Source organism: Odocoileus virginianus, chromosome 2, assembly GCF_023699985.2.
Source record: "Odocoileus virginianus isolate 20LAN1187 ecotype Illinois chromosome 2, Ovbor_1.2, whole genome shotgun sequence".
NCBI classification, from domain to species: Eukaryota; Metazoa; Chordata; class Mammalia; order Artiodactyla; family Cervidae; genus Odocoileus; species Odocoileus virginianus.
This window is the reverse complement of record NC_069675.1, coordinates 88,533,381-88,545,905: the sequence shown is the minus strand read 5'-3', so window position 1 is coordinate 88,545,905 and position 12,525 is coordinate 88,533,381. Positions and strand designations below refer to the sequence as shown.

Sequence of the window (12,525 nt, the reverse complement as noted above, 5' to 3'; positions counted from 1 at the left end):
ATGCATGGGAAGTTCCCAGGAGATGCAGGGCTCAAAAGCTTATGGGTTTTATGGCTGCTGCTGCTACTGCTAACTTGTGTCCGACCTGTGCGACCCCATAGCCGGCAGCCCACTAGGCTCCTCCGCCCCTGGGATTCTCCAGGCAAGAACACTGGAGTGGGTTGCCATTTCCTTCTCCAGTGCAAGAAAGTGAAACGTGAAAGTGAAGTCGCTCAGTCATGTCAGAGTCTTAGCGACCCCATGGACTGCAGCCTACCACGCTCCTCTGTCCATGGGAGTTTCCAGGTAAGAGTACTGGAGTGGGTTGCCATTAATGCCAGATGCTGGGAATTCCCTGGCAGTCCAGCAGTTAGGACTTGGAGCTTTCACTACTGTAAGCTTAGGTTCAATCCCTGGTGAGGGAACTAAAATTCCTGCAGTTGTGCTCAAACCCATGGAATTTCAAGCATGGGGCCAGCCAAACAAAAACTGAGGCCTGAAAGTCACTGATTTGAGATCTTGAACACTTAAGCTTTTAAAACTTGGCAGTGCAGAAAACTATAATGGCCTGCTTTTTAAAATATTTGTTTATGTATTTGGCTGCTCCAGATCTTAGTTGGGGCATGTGGGATCTAGTTTCCTGACCAGGGATCGAACCTGGGCCCCCTGCATTGGGAGTGAGGAGCCTTAGCCACTGGACCACCAGGGAAATCCCCGTAATGACTTATTTTTATTATTCAAAATAATAATTTGTCTATATGTGCCAGGTGATTGAATTGCATATAATCTTTTGAAGAATCTGAGCGACTTGTAGGCAGGTCCTCTGCCCACCTGTCTGGTTTTCTTTTACAAACATCGAATCACCTCCAACTAGTGGGACCTGTATGAGGTGCAGGGGACACGGTGCTGAATCAGACATGATACATGGTCCCCACCCTCAAGAAGCTCCCAGTCCAGTGGGGGAGCCAGGCAAAGAGAGGTACTTCTGCTGTGCGCTGAGTGCTGCAAGGCTTGTGGGGGCCCGAGGAGGGACATCGTACCCAGACAGAGTGCAGGGAGGGGTTGGTCAGGGAAGGCTGCCTGGAACAATGGTCCTGACTCATAAGGAGGTTGTGAAATCAATTTAGTGCATAGCAACCAGCATTAAAAAAAAAAACTGAACAGAAAATATCACTGCGCATCTCACGTATAAAGAATACATATGTGAGTGTGAGTTTGTGTGCGTTCTGGATCATGATGCAAATCAGTCCTGGAGCGAGCCAGGGGCCAAAGGTTTGAGAGCCACAGTCGGAGAGAATTCTTGCCTGCCGTGCTCCCCAAAGCCTGGTGCACTGAAGCGCTCAAAGATTTTTGGATGAATGGGAGGAGGGATTTAAATTCTAACCTCAATTCAGCAGTTGGGACCGTCCTTTCCAGTTAAGAAAGACACACTCATGGGACTTCCCTGGCAATTCAGTGCTTAAAGATTCCACTTTCCAATGTGGGGGGTGTAGGTTCGATCCCTGGTCAGGGGACTAGGGTCCCGCATGCCATGGGGTGTGGTCAAAAATTAAAAGAAAAAGAAGTGCACACTGAGGAACCCAAGTCTAGCAAACCTGGATCTGTCACGTGTGCTCACAGCCTAGCAGTCGGCAGCTCAGGGTTTCCTCTCTGCCTGCGTAGTAGTGGTGGGGAAGTCAGCCCAAGATGGGGGAGGAGCAAGGCAGTTCAGAGCTGCCTGGAGGAGAGCTGGTCCCCCAGCCTGTGACCGCCTAGGAAACAGTGTCCTCAGGTCTGACCCACCCAGGTGGCATGTGCCTCACAATAGCAGTGGCTCAGGCCACTGTGTTTACTCTGGGATGGCCTCAGTCATGCATTGCAGGCCCATGTGGCCAGCAGTCCTGTGCCTTCAGAATGCCAACAGGAAGCACTGTTTAAGGGGCAGATTGGACTCAAAGGAGAAAGGGCCCCGGGGGGAAGCAGAAGATGGGCAGAAGGTCACCGCAGTCCCTGGCAGGGTGAGGTGAGTTAAGGGTAATGACCAGGTCGCCACCAACAGAGACTCCCTCTTAGTGGTTTCCAGGATACTCCAAACTTGATCCATCCTATAATATCAGGACCAAAATACCCCTTGGCTACCTTTCTCCTCCATCACAGACCATTAAGGTTGGAAGGACCCTAGAAATTATCCAGCCCAACCATCTCATTTCACAGATGAAGAGAAAGGGGCTCAGAGAGGGAAGGTACTGGCCCAGAGTCAGCCAGCAGGTGACCCAGGGAGCTGGGGCCAGAACTCAGAAGCCAAATCTCCAGCCCACCACCCTGGAGACGTGGCTCTGGAGATGCCCCTCTTGGAGATGCCCTTCCACAATCTTGCTGGAAGGATCTACTATCTCCTCTTCTTTGGCCCCTTTTCTGTATGTAACCAGAAAACTCTTTCTAATGGATACATCAATGACTGTTTTGCTTGACCCTAAACTTCCCTGCACCCCAAAAGCCCCCAGAGGAAAAGACCCCTGTGATCTTCCCTCCTGCCTCTTGGGCCTCCTCTCCTGTTCGTCTTCCCCTGATGTACTGGTGTCTCACACTCCTGAAGGACCTGCAGCCTCTTCGACGTGCATCGGTCTCCCCATCCCTAACCCTTCGCACACGCTGTTCGCTCTGTCTTTAACACTCCTCCCAACCCCGCTGCACCTGTCTGCTCTTCTTTAGGCTTCCCATGGGTGGCGGTGGTTCAGTCGCTAAGTCATGCCTGACTCTTGTGACCCCACGGACTGTAGCCTGCCAGGCTCCTCTGTCCCTGGGACTTTTCCAGGTAAGAACAGGAGAGTGGGTTGCCATTTCCTTCTGCAGGGGAATCTTCCCAACCCAGGGATCGAACCTGAGCCTCCTACATTGGCAGGCAGACTCTACACCAGGATAAAGGACTCTGGGAACCACAATTTCTGTTTCCCAGTCACATCACGCATTTTTATGCCTCTGTGTCTTTGCCCATGCTGTTCCCTCGGCCTGGAATGCCCTTCCCCAACAGTCCTATTTATGACACTCCTACTCTTTCTTTAGGACCCATCACTTCTGGGACCTTTTTCCTGATTGACATCCCCCATCTGGGCCAGGTGATCAATTCCTCCCTCCCATCCCCTGCCACCATCCCCTCCAGCAGGGCACACATCACATTCTACTGTGATTAGATGTTTCTGTGTCTGTCTCCTCCACTAGTCTGTGTACCCGTTGTATTGTACCACAACTGAAGAAAGATTATGCTAACAGAATTCCCCAGAACGCTGATTCTAGAGAATTTCTCCCTACTGCCCCATCTCCCAACTAATTTTACAATTAGTTAAACAATTTTGGGAAATGATATACATATATCTCCCTGGTAGAGGCTGACAGTACACATTCATTCCTTGATTTATCTGTTTCGTACACAGTTAATGAGCACCTACTACGTGCCTGGGTCTGTGTGTGGTGCCAGGGCTGTATCAGTATGCCAGATTTTAAGGAGATTTTTTTGCCTACTTTTTCCTGTAACTTTGAATCTTATTGATCCAAAGGTTTATGTTCTCAAGAAGAAATGGCCTCACCAAGTGATACAACAATGGTTCAACTGAATTGGAAGTGGGAACAGCCACTTGGCTGCTTGGCTCCTAATGCCACTGAAACAACAGGCAAAGAAGGGGAATACATTTCTGGCTGGAGTGATGGATCTCGATTGCCAGGGGGAACTGGGTTGCTGCTATACAGTTGGGGAAAGGGGATGCTCTATGGAACCCAAGGGGGTTCTCTAGGGCAATTCTTAGTTCTTCCACTGCCAATAGTAAAAATGAGTGAAAACTAAACCAACCAACTAAACAAGCAAAAAAGGCAGGATCAGTAGGGATTCAGAACCCTCAAGAATGAAGGTTTGGGTTGCCCTACCAGTTAGAACACAGATCGACTGAAATGCGGGCGGAAAGCAAATGGAATGTGGAATTTATAATGAAAGAAGGAATTTGTAAATATAAACTACAGCCTCATGACCAGTTGAGCTTCCCAGGTGACACTAGTGGTAAAGAACCCACCTGCTTGTCAATGCCTGAGACATAAGAGATGTGGGTTTGATCCCTGGGTTGGGAAGATCCCCTGGAGGCAGGCATGGCAACCCACTCCAGTATTCTTGCCTGGAGAATCTTATGGACAGAGGAGCCTGGCAGGCTACAGTCCATAGGGTAACAAAGAATCATACATGACTGAATCGACTTAGTATGTATGCATGACCAGTTATGGAAAGAGGACTGTATCAACAGTATAGCTTTTCTTCCTTGCTTGTATGTTTATGTGTATCTATATCACTTATTCATCTATGTATTTGCTTTTATTAACTAATTTATTTCTTTCCTCTTTTTTCCTTAATATTTTATAGAAAGATTCTTGGCAGTGATGCATAGGCTGTAGATTAGGCAGGACTGTCAAAGGATAATATCAACCAAAGACAGAGACAATGTCTACTGGGTTTCAGGTCTCCTCTTTTAGAGGAGAAGGAGGGAGTCTCTTTGTATGAATAGGAAGAGTGGTTGGAACTTCTCACACAAAAAGCACAAATGTGTTATCTTTGCAGCAGAGTAAAGTGTGTCTGGATGCTGAGCAACAAAAAGCAGTGGATGGTGCCAGTTATGAAGCTACTGACTCTCAGCTCCAAACCTACCTCTCCACACCCTGCTTGGCGATGCTGGGACTGGGACCCCATGGAGGTCATTTCTCCTTTGCCAGCTGGTCCCCAGTCAGGTGCGGCGAGGCAGATGGAGGGGAAGGGAACATGCTCTTTCCTGTTTTGCTTGCTGTTCTGGTCAGGGTCTCAGCAATGGCCTTTCACATCAAATTTCCAGCTCTCCCCACACACCTAGAATCGGCATTATCACTTTCTCTCCAGAGACCCCACTGGGCAGTGCCCCCTCCTCAGAGGTCTGAATTAGAGCTCCTGGTGGGGGGTGCCTCCAGCAACCTATATTCTAACAACCCAATCTCTTGCCCTGCCCCCCAGTGTTGAGGTGGTAGCTGCTTCTTGCAACTACTTTCTCATACCCCAGTGTCTTTCTTTTGCTTTTTGAGTTCTCTAATACTTACTTAATCAATTTTTTTTATGTTAAATTCTTTGTTTTCTGACTGGACTCTGACTAGGACAAGTGGAGACAAGAAGATAGGGTCCCTGCTCTCGGGGATCTTAGCCCCTAGCTGGAGAGACAGACGGTAAGCAATTCATGACATAAGAGTATTTCATTACAATTGAAGTCAGGGTCTGAAACTAGTAAAGTTGCTCAGTTGTGTCTGACTCTTTGCAACCCCATGGACTGCAGCCTACCAGGCTCCTCCATCCATGGAATTTTCCAGGCAGGAGTACTGGAGTGGGTTGCCATTTCCTTCTCCAGGGGATCTTTCCAACCCGGGGATCGAATCCGGGTCTCCTGCATTGCAGGCAGATTCTTTACTGACTGAGCCGCCAGGGAACCCAAGGGGCTGGAAGGACAACTACAGTGTACCAGCATTTTACAGGCCCCGAGAAACCCCTCAGTAAGTACAGCTGTTGAGTTCTACTTAACCCAGCATCTCCTTACTTGATTTCATCAAGAAACTTCAGGGGAGCCTAGTAACATCCAGCAGAATTAGTGTTCTACACAGTATATGCATCCCCTGGAGGAAGAAATGGCCACCCACTCCAGTATTCTTGCTAGAAAATCCCATGAACAGAGGAGACTGGTGGGCTACAGTCCATGGGGTCACAAAGAGTCGGACATGACTGAGCACACATGCATGCATGCACATAATACACTCTGTTCATGGAAGATGGAAGTCATTAGAGAAAAGTGCCAGGGACTTGGAGTGCAAGCATTTGCCATGGTCCCCAAGAGCACCCAGTGGGTGAGGGGTATCTCAGCTCCAGGATTCGGCCACAACATCAGCTAACAATTCCCTCTGTACTTGTTTCAGCACTGCAAAGTAAATTTCTTATTGTCATTGAATTGTTGTTCAGCTGCTAAATTGTGTCCAACTCTTTGTGACCCCATGGACTGCAGCACTCCAGGCTTACCTGTCATTCGCTATCTCCCAGAGTTTCCTCAAACCCATCTCCATTGAGTTGGTGATGCCATCCAACCATTTCATTGAATTACTGAATAAACTTCCCTGCAGGAAGTGGAGACCCTCATCAGCCAACCCAGGCCTTCTGGTCTACCTGGCAGTTTCTTTCACATTACACAGTAGGTTTCTTGACCAGGGTATTTACAGGAACCATCAACCCCTTAAACTATGTGCAAAATGGTGTGTGTGTGTGTGTGTTTGTACATATGTATATTTGTGTGTGTGCATATGTGGGCACTTTTCTAGGGGGAGGGTTCATAGATTTTGTTATTCCTAGTGGAACTGTGACTCTAGAAAAGAGAAAGGTTAAGAATCATAGTGTTAAAGGAAAATATTCTCATTCTTATTTGTACACTGATCTCCTGCAAGTTTGGTCACTGTAAGTCAATCCTCCTCAGTCTGATCAGCTTGTGTTCACTCACCAAACTGAGGTTCTGGATCCTCCAAGGTACTCCCCTGCTTAAGGAGCAGGCTTCTTGGACCACATGGCATCACTCACTTTCCAGGCCTGTACCTGTGCTGCCCCTCTGGCTGGAAACCCTCTCCCCACACCTTGGGGTCAACGCCCCAACATTTTTTGGATCTCAAGTTGGCTGTTTCCTTCTTGAATCCTTCTCAGGATGTCTGGTTCTGGATTAGGTACCACTTATCTGTGCTCCCACAGCATCACTTCCATATCTCTGGCACCCCACCCCCTTCTTTTCTACCCTTACCCTTCATCAAGGGCCACTTTTCCTCATTCATTGTGCTTATTCCATGATGCAACTAACTGTTTATAGTACTTGTCTGCTCTTTGCCAAATAAAGAGTTGAACACAACTGGGCAACTGAACAGCAGTAAGAAGCTCCATGAGAAAGAGGTTTGTGACTAGTTTTGCCCTGCTTTGGTGCCCAGACTAAGAGTGTCTGGCATACAGCAGGCACTCATTAGCTGCAGGGAAACATGTAAAGATGGGTACTTGAATCCTTTCAGTGCTACACTTACGTGCTGTCACAGTGAGACCTCTGACATCCTCTGCCCCACTCTATGACTAGGTATAGACTTGTCAGCCAGGAGAATTCCAAAGAGTGAAACACTCACACGCTCAGGTTTTGTCTTTCATCGGCAAAAGCTTCTTTCCCACTAAATGCATGTATGTGTGTGCACACGTGTGCACAAAGCTATGTGTGATGAGAGAGGAGAAAACATATGCCACAGGGTTTGGAATAAACATACCTGCATTTCTCAGAAAGCGATAATTATAGTCCTTGACTATCCTCGTGTTCGGGTTATAGAAGCCATCTCCGCAGTCGTAACAGCCTGGAGGGATCTTTCTAGGTGGGTCCATATTGGTGAGTTGAGAGATACCTTGAAAGGATATCAGGGGGTGGGATGAATTAGGAGACTGGGATTGATATATATATGTGTGTATGTATATATATATATATATATCTATATATACACACTACTATATATAAAACTCTAGCCCTATAAATTAAGCTGCTAACATCAGGGGAGAAGAGGACCTGGGCATTGTCTCCAAGGACTGGGGACACTGGAACTACCAGGAGGAAAAGAAGTCAGGGCACCTTTATGGTCACGCCTCCTGCGTGTCATCTCTCTCGGAAGCTGAAGCCTGAGGAAAGGGGATAAGGTTGGAAGAAGGAACTGCCTGATTTCCTCTTATTCGTGGTCTCTGTAATTCCCTGTCCTCTGGACTGAGGGGGATGCTCCGAGCACAGCACTGTGCTCACGGCTCAGGGTCTCGCCCAGAGCTGTGCTCAGGTTGGTTAACCATGATGAGCCGGGACACTATGGGTTGAGGGTTACACTCCACGCTGAGCACTTCACATCCATTCCTTCCCTGAAGCCTCCTGCCAAAGCCCATCTCATAGATGCCCAGAGAGGGGAAGGGTAGCCTTAACCCTCCCCACCTCCAACAAAGCCTGCCCCTGAGGCTTAGAGGGGGCCTTCAGAGAGGTATGCAGAGTGACTTCAGAAGGAAGTGGGTATTTAGACAAAGCTTCTTTGATGGGGCCCCTGAAGGAGAAGGCGAGGATGCGGGAAATCTGTGCACTGCCTCGAGACAGAGGCCCGGTTTAGCAAAACCTGTGCTGTGTGAGTGCTGAGGGCCCAAAGCCAGGAGCCCTTGGCCTTCAGGTTTCAGTTGGGGTGAAGAGCCTGTGACCAAGTCATCACTACCCCACGAGGAATCATTTACAAGGTTCTTCAGTGGCATCAGACAGGCAGCTCTCTGAAGGCGCAGGCTGTGTCCTCATAGCTCTCGTTCCCCCAGGATCCAGCAGGTGGCTGCCACAGGGCGTGTGCTCCAGAAACGTCTGTGAAGGTCATTGCTGTACCTACCCTAAGTGCACCCCATCACCTCCCACTGTGATGTCAGTACTCTTATTCCTGTCTGATAATAACTCTTCATTGAACACTTACTATGCACCAGACAATGTGCTCGGACACTAGGAACACAGCGCCTTTGCCCTCCAGGAGCTCACAGCCAGCTCGGGAAGACAGACCCCTGTGACGGAGCTCAGGGAAGGGATCATGGCTGCTCTGTGATTCGTCACGGGGAGGCCTCGCCTGGTCTGGGAATTCAAGGAAGAGCCCCGAGAAAGGGGCATTAAGCTCAGACCTAAAGGATGGGAAGGAGGTATCTGGGTGAAGCGAGAGGGTTAGAGCATTCCAGGCAGGAGGGGGACTGGCAAGGAAGAGCATGGTCTCTTTGAGGAACAGAGAGCAAGCATCACCAGTGAGGAAGCAGAGAGAACATTCGAGAAGGGCAGCGAGCAAGGGGTGAGGCTGGGGACCTCACGGGAGCTGGAGAATGCTGGTCGTTTTAAGAGCATGGAGCCTCATCTTCGGGATAGTGAGGAGGCACTAGAAGCTGTGTGGGGGAGGGGGCAGGTGGCCATCAGATCCATGGTTTTCAGAGATGGAAGTGAGCACAGAGGGGAGAATGGCCCAGAAGGGGTCCAGTGTGGATCTCAAGAGTTCAGGTAAAGAAGGGCAGAGGGTGAAGGTCTGGAATAGTGCAGAGAGATAGGATGGCCACCTGACATGAACAGCCGACTCACTGGAAAAGACCCTGATGCTGGGAAAGATTGAGGGCAGGCGGAGAAGGGGGCGACAGAGGATGAGATGGTTGGGTGGCATCACTAGCTCAATGGACGTTGAGTTTGAACAAACTCCGGGAGTTGGTGATGGACAGTGAAGCCTAATGTGCTACAGTCCATGGGGTTGCAAAGAGTCAGACATGACTTAGCAACTGACCAATAACAACAAAAGAGGATGAAGAAGCTCAGCTTGGCCCATGGAGATGCTCAGTAAGTATCTGTTTAATGAGCAAATGAATGGATATATCTTAGAGGCAAAATCCATAGGACCAGGTGATGGATTGCACACTTATGGAGGAAGGAGGAGTCAGGATTAGGCTTATGTGGGGGTGGGAGTGGGGTGGGAGTGATGGTCTCCAGGGCAGCAGTCCTGGGGGTCAGTGGGCTGGTGGGCAGGGTAATGAACTCAGTGCAGACAAGTTGAGAGATGACCCAATGGAGGTGTTGGGCAAACAGGATGCAGGAATCTGAGACTCACAGATTTTGATTTCAATTAAAGGAAGGCAAAAGGAGAAGAGGACAACAGAGGATGGGATGGTTGGATGGCATCACCAACTCAGTGGACAAGAGTCTGAGCAAACTCAGAGAGACAGTGAGAGACAGGGAGGCCTGGCGTGCTGCTATCCATGGGACCTCGAAGAGTCGGACATGACTGGGCAACTGAAAAACAATAAATGAAGGCTTAAACGTGAATCAACTTGTAGGGAGAAGATTCAGAACGAAAACAGAAGAGGGCCTAAGCCAGAGAGCCGTGGTAAACCCCAGAATTAATAATGGGGGAGGGGGAGTTGGCAAAGGAGACGGGATAGGAAGAAAGTGGGAGGGTGAGGTGTCAGGAAAGCCAAGAGAGAGGAGGCGGCTCACCTGGTCACAAAGCCAGGGTCTGCACTCAGGGTGTCTGGACCCCAATCCCAAGTGCTTTCTGGAGGTTTCTGTCCTTGGGGACGTTGAGCTCCCCAGGCTCATCCAGCTATTGGGGGGAATGCTGGGACTCCTACCCTGATCTTCCAGCTCTCTGCTCTGTCAGTGCCACCATACTACCTCTAAGTAAGGATTTTTTTTTTTTACAGTTTACAAGTCACTTCCCGGTATTTGGCTATATTGTCTGGGCTGTGCCTGAATCTTGCCTCTTGAGGCTCAGCTGAGCTCACACGAGTCTCAGAAACACAGAGGACCCCTGAAGCTGCCACTCTCTGGACACAGACTCTAGGCCCCAGTGTCCCCTTCTGTGATGGAACTCGATTTTTCCAGGGAGGCAATGTGATGTAGGGACCTCAGAGAGGAAGACATGGGCTCCGATGCGAACTCTGCCACTCGAAACATGCTTGAGCTCCATGGCCTCAGCTCCTTCCTCTGTGACATGGGACGAGGAAGCTGACATGCCAGGGTCACCTGGAGATTCAGTGCGACAGAGAGGACGGAAAGCCTCACCCGGCCCCCAGTACACAGAGCACATGGTCCATCACTGCTGCCCCACGTCAGAGTTGCAGCTGATCTGATGAATAACGGCAGCTGAGGTGTCCCACGCACCTACTGTGCGTACAAGACACTGCTGCCAACACTTTACCCGTGTGATCTTATTTCTAAGACTTGTAAGGTCAATGAAGCTATTGTCCCATTTTACAGGGGGAGAAACTGAGGCTCAGAGAGGTGAATGCCCTGCCCTTGTTCCCTGGCTGGTACAGGGAATCTGAGATTTGAGGACTGGTCTTTCTGGCTCTAGAACTTGGTCACATCCTGTGGTCCTGCTCCTCTCTCCTCTCCTTTGGGGTGGGTTACTTCAAAGGGACTCAACCCACTTCTTTAGATCCGTCTTTCATCTCCCTCTCCGTCTGAGTGTGAAGGGAAGCGAGGATGCTTGGGTACCTGCAGGCTTCAAGCCGTGGCAGATCTCGGTGTAAAACCTCCGATCGTAGCTGTCACAGTAATGCCAGTTCTCAGGGTCATACTGCAGGCCGTCTGAGAAGGTGTACGTGCCCTGGAGGATGAGGTGCACACATGTGGGTCTGAAGAAGCCACAGCCACTGGCCAAGAAGGATGGAAGTCAAGGGAAGGGGTGGTGTTTTCATTGAAGTGATCACTATCACAGCTACTCCAGCCGTGGTGACTGGGAGGCATGATTGTAAGTCCTGAGTTGTGTGTCTGGCTCACTGTGTGACCTTGGGCAGATGACTTACCCTTGGTGGCCCTCGGTTTCCTCCTCCATCCAGTTGGAAAATCATGCTGTATGCTTAACAGAACTGATTCAATGAGATTCAGTGAGCTAGTGCATGAAGAGCATTTAGCGTAGGGCTGGCATAGAGTAAACACTCAATAAATGTTACTATTATTCTTTTATTATTATCATGGCTAGAAAGGTCAGGGCCCTCAGTCACAGCTCTTTGTCCAAACATGTACATTCATCTTTTGCTGCCTTAGTGCTAAAGGAAGCCTCAGGATGTACACATTGCATTGGCCTGGGCATCAGGAAACATGGGTGGAAATTCCAATACTATTAATTCACAGGGTGACCTTGGGTAAGTCACATCCCTTTCCTGGGGCTTAGATTCTCCAAGCTGAAAAGCAAGGAGTGTTTCTTAACCTTTTTTTAGGTTATGAGACAGCCCCTGTACCCACCCATAATGAAACCCATGAAAGTTACAGATCCTTTCTCTGGGGAAATTTGAGTCCCATGTGCACAGAGGCTTTTGTATATAAATCAGGAGATTTCACTGACACCCTGAATTCTATTTGTGACCCACAAATCCCAGGCTAAGAACTCTTGACTTAGATAACTGATAAGTCATCTGATTGTAATGGTGGAGATAGCACTTACTGAGTGCTAGGTACTTACTGTGTGCCAGGTACTGAGTAGAGTACTCACACACTGCCTCATTTATTCTCATAACCAGCCTAAGGAGAAGCCTCATACTCTTGTGGCTGGCAGACTTGCAGTCTCCCAAAGATGTCCATGCCTAATCATTGAGCCTATGAATGTTACCCTTAAATGGCAAAAGAGACTCTGCAGGTGGGATTAAGTTAAGGATCTTGAAGTGGGGAGATTATCCTGGATAATCTATATGGGTCCAGTGTGATCATAGGGGTTCTCTTAAGAGGGAGGCAAGAGGGTCAGAGTGATAGAAGATGAGACAATGACAAAAGCAGAGGGAGAGGAGATGTGAGGACGGAAGTGAAGGTCAGAGGGATGCATGGCCACGAGCCAAGGAATGCACGCAGCTTCCACGAACTGGAAAAGTCAAGGAAATGGTTCCTCCCACATAGCCTCCAGAAGGAAGACACACTGCTGGCCTGTTTTAGACTTCTGGTGTCCATAACTAAAAGATAACAAGTTTCTGTCGTTTGAAGGCAC

At 49.1% G+C, this 12,525-nt stretch overlaps 1 protein-coding gene and 1 long non-coding RNA gene across 7 annotated transcripts in view; one reads left to right on the top strand and one right to left on the bottom strand.

Annotated features, from left to right (window-relative positions):
- MORN5 (MORN repeat containing 5) overlaps positions 1-12,525 on the bottom strand; it is a 34,815-nt gene that overhangs the window by 18,472 nt on the left and 3,818 nt on the right. For 3 of the 6 annotated variants that reach the window (XM_020907600.2, XM_020907603.2, XM_020907601.2), the window contains exons 3-4: positions 11,043-11,154; positions 7,288-7,419 (exon numbers count right to left, since the gene is read on the bottom strand). In XM_020907600.2, the coding sequence (XP_020763259.1) occupies positions 7,288-7,419; positions 11,043-11,154 (244 nt within the window). The remainder of the gene's footprint in view (positions 1-7,287; positions 7,420-11,042; positions 11,155-12,525) is intronic. The other 3 variants (XM_070452275.1, XM_070452280.1, XM_070452270.1) reach the window with 1 other exon arrangement.
- On the top strand, positions 1,812-7,326 carry LOC110146670 (uncharacterized). Its single transcript, XR_002316607.2, has 3 exons — positions 1,812-1,981; positions 2,671-2,773; positions 3,513-7,326. It is a non-coding gene; the product is annotated as an uncharacterized lncRNA (long non-coding RNA).